Genomic DNA, 10447 nt, shown 5'->3' with positions numbered 1-10447 from the left:
GAAAACTCTTCACCTTGTATCTGACACAAGTCAGGAAGAAACCTCTCCACAAAATCATCTAATTCTTTCATAGTTTCGAAATCTTCTACCTATGAACAAAGTACAAGTAATGATTTTCCATTGAAGTAACACATGAGCTTCAACAATAAAGGCCAACCCCCCACATAGGTTCATTACATAATGATCTAGATCCAGAAGCAAAGCTGAAACCCAGATAAAATACTGCTCTTGAAACTCTCTGCCTCCATAAAAAGGGAGCTGTTTGTTTCTATAAATTTTTCAATAGTCTTCTTATCGACAAACCCTATACCTGCAAGAGGAGAACCTCGAATTAGAACTGAATGATCATCATTCTCTTCTTTAGCTTCTGGAACAAGAAGAATAATAGGACCAATGTGCTTACGTCCAAGAGCCTCCATAGAAACCGAAGCCATGCTTTCTATATTTATCAGCAGTATATATCCTTATTGAGTTTTCCACTTGCAGCCTGATACTGCACAACATCCACCATCCGTTTTTTATATTCTTCTACTGGACTATCAGCTAATAGTGAATTCTCTATTCAGGTTTTCCCTCAAGAATCACTCCAAGTAGAGCAGAACTTTCATCTGTCTCTTTTGAGGGGAAAGAATTTCAAGTCTCTGTGGAGTACTCTTGGAAGCCACCAAGGTGTTTGGATTGCTTGACTTTTGGTCACACAAGTGCTAAGTGCTCCAAGAACCCTGCCAACAAAGCTGTCAAGAAGTGTGTGTTCGAAAAGAGAGTAAGAGTGCTATAAGTCGCTGAAATGAGGGAAAATTCACACGGGGGGTAGGAAGGTCTACGGATTCTGAAAATGTTGTGGTGCCTGCAGGAAATGGGCTGGTTACTAAATATGCTAACCAACAAGATAGTGAGGTGGTGGGATTTGGGGAAACAACCTAATTGCATGTAGGAGTGAAATATCGCACATTCATTATTTATGCGAAGACCATCGCTCATAGTCAAATTACAATGACGTATCAGGTGATGTCAGCATAGTCATGAGTAAAGTGTAAAGATGTATGCGAAGATTGTGAAGTGTGCGAATTGAGCGATAGTAACACACAGTAATTCCGAAAATAGGGGCTTTATTAGCTGTCATCCACTATATAATACCCTATATAAAGGGTAGAGTAACCATGTAACATGAGGAATCTTTTTGAGTGTGTTAGACAAGTGTTGATACATGGAAAGATTAATCATACAAATAGCCTCCCCTTAACCTATCAAGGCACCCCCCTCCTTTTTCTAGGAATAAAAGGGACTTGGGGACTAGGACTAACCCATTTAGATGGGAAGTTCTAGTCCACACAAGAACATACTAAGGAATTGGGCTTTGGACTAAAGAGAAAGGCCCTTTAGGGTTTGGTATTAACTTAAGAAGAGGGAAATGACAGTTCAGTAATATGGTAATCTTATGGGTATTTATCCATAAGAGGGCCATTATAAAAGGAAAAGAAGGTATATTTCTTAAGATCATCATTAATTCCCCATTACTTCGACCTATGTACCTTCTCCTTGGGAGTGCTTTCTGTGATCAGGGCTAGTTCCTCCTTCCCACATTCTACCCATCAACAACAAGAAACTAGGAGAGAGAAAGTTTATTTGGCGAGCAAGTTAAGTCTTTATATCATCTTGTATTCAATTTTAAGATCTAAATGAATAAATGAATGATTTCCACCATGATTTCTTAGAGTATTGTTGAGATTCTCATATGGATGTGGTTGTAGGATTTCCTGCAACTACATTTTGACGCTAGAAACAGCTTGGAGTGATATACCCTGTTGGTGAGTGTATAGAAATTCTAAAAAGTTAGATCTGGAAATTTTAGTATCAAATTGTGGAGAAAGTAAAGATGAAAAAGAAAGAATCTATGGAAAAATTAAGAATTATGAAGATACGAGGAAGAGGTAGAAGTATACAATGTAATTTTATAACTAAAACGTCAATCTCCAATGCGGATTTTCAAGCGGGGATAACAGGAAGATTACACAAACAAGATTATGAAGGAAAGAAGGTAGCGACGGTGGATAAAGAATCTCCATTAAAGGAATGGGATAAAAAGGAGATAACGTTTGCAGCTGATGAAATTCCGTAAGAAAATTTAAGGCAAACAGATCCATTGGTGATTACAGTAACGGCTGAACGAAGAGAAAATGGTGAAGAGACGAAGAAATCATAGGAATGGGCGATTGATAAAACATTGGTAGATACAGGAAGCTCAGTTGATATCTTATTTTATCGTGCATTCAAAGGTATGGGATACAAAGATGCAAAAATGACGCATCCGACTTATAATATACGTACATGGATTTAACAAAGCAATTACAAAACCAAAAGGAGAGATAGTGCTGTGAATATTGCTGGGAGAAATAGAAACGAAGATAACACTATGTGTGGTTGATATAGAATCACCATATAATATGTTGTTCGGAAGACCATGGGTGCATACGATAAAAGTTATAGCGTCAACATTACATCAATGCATTATATTCTCAATTCCAAGCGGAATAGGCGAAATTAAAGAGGATATTATGAGTGCGAAGATCTGTAGACTAATAGATATAAGAAACTATGAAGGACGTGCAAAGAAGCGAAAAGATCGCTGGAGAAAAACGAAAGAGGTAAAGAAGGAGGAATAATTCTGAATATACACACTACAAAAAACCAACTCAATGCCAATAGCATATGTACAAGTATGTGTTTTTGGATTGTAGATTAATTAAGAGAGACCGCTGACTGAACTGTTATAGATTATAATCCTTGTTTTATCTTATCTTACACCTGTTTGTTTAGTAGTTACTAATAAATTTTAATTCGGGAGTGTCAAAATTGAGAGAAATTAGATCACTCTCTATCTGTAAAGATAAAGAATTATTATAACCTTGCGCATTTAAGTACGTAGGTTTTTTTTGGTTAAGACTAAGGGATAAGAAGGAGAAATAAGGATTTATTACAAGTTGATTTGATCTACAATTCATTCTTACCTAATTACTGCTTCAAAATAAAAATACAAAAAAAAAAGAAAAAAAATTTCTTAATTACTTTTGGTTGAGATTTAAAAGAAAGGTTTAGTTGATCATATTGACACTAATTATGTCATGAGTCTTTTAGTTGATGTATTTAAGAAAGTGGGAATTTGAATAAATACCCAAAACAAAAGTTATCGTTTTCCACCCCCAAAACAAAATTTTGATTCTAATTTTTCCTGGCGAGATTTAAGCGAAACACCCAAGTCTTATTACACTCACCTTAGTCCTTACAATAGGCGCTGCGAAGTTAGTGGCACAGCTAGCTAGTGTAGGCGTCATGGACCAAGTTAGTAAGTATTTTGTTTCCTCTTTAATTAGGTGATTGTTATACACATGCATATGGTATGACTCCCAGTACCATGTAAATCTTCAATATTACCGCTCCATGAGGCACCGCAAAATCAGATTCACATATAAGTTGCGTTTTTCTACTCTAAGGAGCTCTTTTTGTTACGTCTAGGTTACGTATAGGGTTGTAAATTTTGGAGTATCTCCACATATAAACGAGCTTCATTTTATATCCAAATCAGTAATCTTTGTAAAGTGCTTTTAGACAGGTCTATGTCACTGTGTGGTAATGTTGCAGATTTTGAGGTATCTACTCATATAAATGCGTTTCCCTTTAACATCCCAATCTTTGTAAGTACGCAAGCGTCATGGACTAAGCCAGTACGTATTTCCTTTCCTCTTTAGGTGATTGTTATACACATGCACATGGTATGACTCCCAGTCCAGGTTACGTGTAGGATTGTTACTGTAGGAGTGAAATATCGCACCTTTATTATCTATGCGAAAGAATGATGATTTAGTATGAGCGAAGACCATCGCTCATAGTTAAATTATAATGACGTATCAGATGATGTCAGCACAGTCACGAGTAAGGTGTGAATATCTATGCGAAGTTTAAAGAGTGTGCGAATAGATTCAATGTACATGTGCGATAGTAACACACAGTAAATCCGAAAATAAGGGCTTTATTAGCTGTCATCCACTATGTAATACCCTATATAAAGGGTAGAGAAACCATGTAACAAGAGAGATCTTTTGAGTGCTTAGACAAGAAGTTTAGGAGAGAGAAAGTTTATTTGAAGAGCAAGTTAGGGTTTTCATATCATCTTGTATCCAATTTTGAGATCTTAATGAATTGATTAAATGATTTCCACCATGATTTCTTAGATTATTGTTTATATTCTCGTATGGATGTGGTTGTAGGATTTCCTGCAACTACATTTTGACGCTAGAAACAGCTTGGAGTGATATACCCTGTTGGTGAGTGTATAGAAATTCTGAAAAGTTAGATCTGGAAATTTTAGTATCAAATTGTGGAGAAAGTAAAGATGAAAAAGAAAGAATCTATGGAAAAATTAAGAATTATGAAGATACGAGGAAGAGGTAGAAGTATACAATGTAATTTTATAACTAAAACATCAATCTCCAATGCGGATTTTCAAGCGGGGATAGCAGGAAGATTATACACAAACAAGATTATGAAGGAAAGAAGGTAGCGACGGTGGATAAAGAATCTCCATTAAAGGAATGGGATAAAAAGGAGATAACGTTTGCAGCTGATGAAATTCCGTAAGAAAAATTAAGGCAAACAGATCCATTGGTGATTACAGTAACGGCTGAACGAAGAGAAAATGGTGAAGAGACGAAGAAATCATAGGAATGGGCGATTGATAAAACATTGGTAGATACAGGAAGCGCAGTTGATTTCTTATTTTATCGTGCATTCAAAGGTATGGGATACAAAGATGCAAAAATGACGCATCCGACTTATAATATACATACATGGATTTAACAAAGCAATTACAAAACCAAAAGGAGAGATAGTGCTGTGAATATTGCTGGGAGAAATAGAAACGAAGATAGCACTATGTGTGGTTGATATAGAATCACCATATAATATGTTGTTCGGAAGACCATGGGTGCATACGATAAAAGTTGTAGCGTCAACATTACATCAATGCATTATATTCCCAATTCCAAGCGGAATAGGCGAAATTAAAGGGATATTATGAGTGCGAAGATCTGTAGACTAATAGATATAAGAAACTATGAAGGACGTGCAAAGAAGCAAAAAGATCACTGGAGAAAAACGAAAGAGGTAAAGAAGGAGGAATAATTCTGAATATACACACTACAAAAAAACCAACCAAAGGCTACTTGACCAATGGTAGTGGCCTATTCAAATCTTTAGTTGCCTAACAATTTATGCAATTAATGTTAGTTTCCCAGGCGTAGTGGCATAAGAGGGTGTTGTTTTATGTTTAAAGCAACAAGTTCGCACTGGTTAGTTGGTCCCCATGTCTAAAGCTATTAGTTTGGCTAGTTGGCCGACAGATGTCACCTAATAGGTAAAGTCAGTAATTTGTGTAGTCGTCAGGTTATTAGCGAAAATATTAAGGCAACAACTATCTTTTAATTGTTTAATAGATTTTGCATTTAGAGATTCATCTAGTGGCGAACAACATAAAACCACTGGCTTTTGTAATAGTCGTTTCATATGCCTAATGGTTTAAGACACTAGTTCTTGTCTAGTTATTCAATAGGTCACGGATCAATTATTTCATGCATTTGCAAAATTATATATGCAACTAAGTTTTAGTAGCCAATCTTTTAGGCTACAAGTATCTCTAATAGTATCTAGTAGCCAAATGGCTAAAAGCTGCTACCATCGCAGCAACAACAGTAGCCAACTCATACATGAAACCAACTTTGGAGTTCCTAAACTTAAAGAGCCACTAGTTCTCTAGATTTTAAATAGGTAATGCTACTAACATCTCAGATGGACCGGTGAGAGGGCTGATCTGGGCTTGACCGGTGATACGGACCCAGGCCTGGAAAAAAAGTCCATCCGTAAATAACTTCCCAAATTTAATGCTTTACCAAATATTAATAAATAAATATTAATTGAATTTCTATAATTAACACTAAATACTAAAAAAGAGATGTACAAAAAATAAATTTTTACTTAATAGCATTCGTTAAAACAAAGAAGTTTCCAAACAAAAAAATCAAGAATATCGTAATCCCACCCGAGATATCAGGACCACAAGACCAAAAAAAAGAGAGAAAGTTCTTCTAAGAGCTAAGCTAGATCTTTCTAAAAAGAGACTCTAAATAACATAAATAATAAATGCATCTAAACCTCAACATATTCTTCTTCATCATCCTCTTCGAGTTCCCTATCTGGATTCTCCTCGTCACCTTCTTCTTGACCATCTGCAAAGGCCTCTACATCCTCCTCTTCAGCTTCCATATCACTACCTTCAAAGGCATCTCTATGTTCATGAATTTGACTCCCGTGCACATCAGCATCTTCATCATCATCATCTTCGGCTTCATCTTCAGATGATAATTCCATAGACGGCATGCCATTTTTAACAAGATATTCATTCAACCACTTCTTTGTCGCGTTCGTACCTGTTTCTTTCTTAAGCCTTTTGTTTTCCTGTTCCAAGGATGCCATTCTTACTTTCAATTCGGCCATTTCTTCTTCTTTTTTCTGGTATAAACTGTAGTCAGTTGGATGAGCCTTGCGACGACGTTTACCCGAACATCCAGCATTACGAACTTTGTTAAATATCTCTTCTGGAGTGTCATCAGTTTCTCCCCGATCTGCGGCTTCCTTCATGGCCTTCATTTTTTCCTGCACATTAATTCAAAACACAAATTAATCACAAAGTAGGCAACCAGATTCAAATGAGTTTGGGCAGGCAATAGCAGGTTGAAGGAAAAAAAGAATACTGACTACAAAGTAGAATTCCAGAATAAAGAACCGTACTTAATGTGGCCACTATTCACAAAAATTCCCATAATAAAGAACCATACTTATTCACAAAAAGTCTACCAGGAGAAGTTTTCACTTAACCGATGATAAGAAACTCAAAACTATGATATAAAAATGCTGCATATTTTTCTTCACTTAATCTTTTGGCAGAATGAGCACAACAGTGCATAGCATAATTTTGCAATTCTATCTGTGCAAATCATGATTGTGTAAAAAATAATCTATAAATAGATACATATCAAACATGTTTCATCAATGAAGGATTATTTCTTACACTCAGTTCTTTGCATTTGGCGTTGATTTTCTTTTCAGGATCATGGGTTCGTCGGAAGAAAGTCACTGGATCACAAGGCTCTCCGGCTTGCAGCTTTGAAATGGAAAACATCATCATCTAAAACAACATATCATGTAATAAACACATCTGACTCGTAAACAATATCATTAAATAAAACAATTGAAGCAGGCATAATATATACCAACTCGTATTCGATACTAGTGAAACTTTTGTTGCCATTACTGTGGTTGATACCGTTGAGTTGCTTCGCAGCCGCAGCAAGACGTCCTCTTTCAGAATTTTTCTATCGCATGAGGTAAAATGTAAGTTAATATGAAGTTAAGTGTAAGAATGCAGACATATATAAGACAAAATGTTAATAAAAGATCACCCACCCCAACTCTTCAAGTTCAATCTATATATATAACCTTATGGAAAATCTGCCATAACCAAAACCAAACTCTTGTATATGATGTAAGCTACTTTACATCCACATATAATTTATATTCTAAACGAAAAATACAACAAGAAATGATAGCAAGGGTTTGCAAAAAATGAGTTCAGCTGTATAAGAGTGCCCTTGGCAGTGCATTCTTGTTTTCAAACCAATAAAGAAGTGCAATTTTAAGACAAAAAAGAAAAGATAACTTGTGTAGTGTTTTCCAGTTCCACATATCAAACCTAATTGTCCACTCCCATGACTTAAAAAAAAACATCATATGTAAACAGTAAGCAAATAGATATACCTTGAACGCATCGGTGGTGAAGTGCTCACACATGTGAGCCCAATCACGTTTGTTGTGGCAATCTTCGGGAGGATGTGCCAAAGCCTCCAGGTGGCCATCTGATCCAGCAAACCCATCACCCCCAGTTTTTTGTATGCTAGACGAAGTTTGTGCCTGTATGCCTTATAGGCATTCCTCATCACGTCTTTGATCACTTTGACAGCCACTTCATCATCAGGAACGAGAATAAAGTGGTCCTATATGGCCGAAAACAACTTATTAGAGATAGCAACTAAAACAATTCCAAACTAAGAATAAAATAAGTAACATTAAATTATTTATGCCCAGACATTCTGGATCACTCGGGCAATCTTCTGCTCAGGCATATCATCAAATTTATCATATGTTAGTGGGCAATTGTCCCTTTGCCTTACCCACGACCCAATAGAGTTTATAAGCTCATGTCTATAGTGACCACAAAATTTTTCTTTAAAAACGTACACGCTTACTTTCTCCTTCCCCCTTTTGGCAACCGCAAGATTAGTCGTTTTCCTTCTTGTGGTACGTTGTGTTCGACCTATTTAAGAAACCAAAGATAGCATACAGGAAAATTATTAGCTAGTCAGAAAAAAACAACATTAAAAAACAAAATGCCTCTCACATAAATATACCATCTTGCAGTGAATTGCCAACTTCTTCATTATTTGCTACAGGAGAATTAGACGTTGATCACGATTGGTTGGGTTACGAAAAATTATGGTTTTCAGCTGGAGAATTGTTCCGCTGTTGTGATCGGCGAGATTGCTGCGAAGATGAACTTCGAAGAGCATTATGTTGTGATTGATGAGATGTTGAACTTTGAATAACTTTTTGTGTTGACCGATGAGATGGATGAAGAGATGCTTGTGTTCGATTATTATGCAATTGATTTGAACATTGTTGTATTTCATTCTCTGCTGGAGGTGGTACAGAACGACGACCTTGAGTTCTCATAGGGATATGTAGACCATTCTATTCCTTCTCCAGATTTCTGTGTACTCCTGTGCGGTGTCCTCTAGGGGATATCCTTGGAGTTCACAGAAAATCATTGTTCAGAGGTGATTCCATTGGATGCACCGCGCATGATATTCCACCAGCCCTACTTCTATCATGCACAGGTGACTCAATTGGTGAACGACTTGGCAGCACAGGACGTGTTCTTCCACCTCCCCTTCCTCCATCCACTGGTGACTCGATTGGTGCATGGCTTGGAAGCACCCGACCTGTTCTTCCAACTCCACTTCCGTCGTGCACCATTGACTGAGCTGCTTGCAAGCGACTGCTAAAGTCATTCAATTGGTGTTCTTGTCCCTCCTTGTTTTTGTCTCCTGCAGTATGACATTTAAGTAAGGCATACATATTAATTGCTAAAATTGCATGAAAATACACAACATCGGTTATTGGTCCTATAAGGCAGAATTCAAGAAACATTTTAAAAATTCCCAGCACTCTATTGGACATCAATCAGCAAACAACTACACTGTGTACTATTACTTTTCATTGAAAATTATGCAGAAAATGGCATGTAAAATTCTAACTCAGTTCAATACCAAAGCAACATATGTATGTTCAAAATTGAAAATGTTATTAAGAAAAGGAGATTTAGATACCAAAAAAAAAGGTTATTGGTTACCAATAAATTGAGATTGCTTCACACTTCTCGGATTTCCTCCCTGTCGTGTGAATATGGGATTCACAAGTGCAGCTGAGGGCGCTTTAGCTCCTCCCTTCTGTACTTTTTGGTTTTTCGAAGTCGATTCTGGAAAACAACCATGCATGATAATCGACAAACGGCACAAATAGAAAGTTAATGCCTTCATTAAATCATAAAGTTTATTCTTAATTTACCGTATTTTCGACGTAAAGCTTCATCCCCAAAGAATAGGCAGGCGTCTCGAGCCATATTTGATGAAATCAAAACACCTAAGATTATTAAGTTCGATCTGAATTCTTCAGTAAATAAACATATAAACAACTCAATGCCTCCTGCAACCTAAACTTAATCTGTGAGCACAACAAATCCACATATATATATATATATATATATATATATATACATTTAATGAAAACTAAGCCTAAACTAAACATCAAGCACACGATTCAACAACCATTTGATTAGTAAGATAAAGCCTCAAAATGTTGACAAAATCAATTTAACCACCAAAAAAACATCAGATTGAAATCGATTATACCAGTTATGTTTTAATACCTACCCTTTCACAAAACTAAATTCATAAGAGGAACAAGTTACAACACTGAAGCGCAAAACCCAAAGTATCAAAACAAGACCTAGAACTATTAACCCAAAACATGAGGAAAAAAAACACCTATAATATATTCCTTCCCAGATTAATATTCAGAAGAAATATACCAGTAAGAACGCAACAACGCAAATCAGATAAGTTCCCTGTCGAAAAAAAAAAACAGAAAAAATCAATTAGGTTTTGATACAAAAAAATCAAGCATAGGGTTTGAAGAGAAAATTGAAAAGAAAATACACCTTCGTAAGATGAAGCTGAAATTGGATGGCACTCTTCATGATTTTATGACTCTTTATATAGCC

General features: G+C 36.2%; 1 protein-coding gene across 1 annotated transcript; it reads right to left on the bottom strand.

Annotated features, from left to right (window-relative positions):
• Positions 1 to 6198: 6198 nt before the first annotated feature.
• Positions 6199 to 6699, bottom strand: LOC113329164 (nucleolar transcription factor 1-A-like). Its single transcript, XM_026576130.1, has one exon. The coding sequence runs from the start codon at positions 6697 to 6699 to the stop codon at positions 6199 to 6201; it is 501 nt and encodes a 166-aa protein (XP_026431915.1).
• Positions 6700 to 10447: the final 3748 nt, after the last annotated feature.

The sequence above is a fragment of the Papaver somniferum genome, unplaced genomic scaffold, assembly GCF_003573695.1.
Source record: "Papaver somniferum cultivar HN1 unplaced genomic scaffold, ASM357369v1 unplaced-scaffold_115, whole genome shotgun sequence".
NCBI lineage: Eukaryota > Viridiplantae > Streptophyta > Magnoliopsida > Ranunculales > Papaveraceae > Papaver > Papaver somniferum.
Note: the sequence above shows the minus strand (reverse complement) of the source record. Positions and strands in the feature narration are given on the sequence as shown.

Excerpts from the sequence above, each read along its gene's own strand:
- LOC113329164 (XM_026576130.1), bottom strand. The coding sequence starts at position 6,699 with ATGAAGGCCATGAAGGAAGCCGCAGATCGGGGAGAAACTGATGACACT.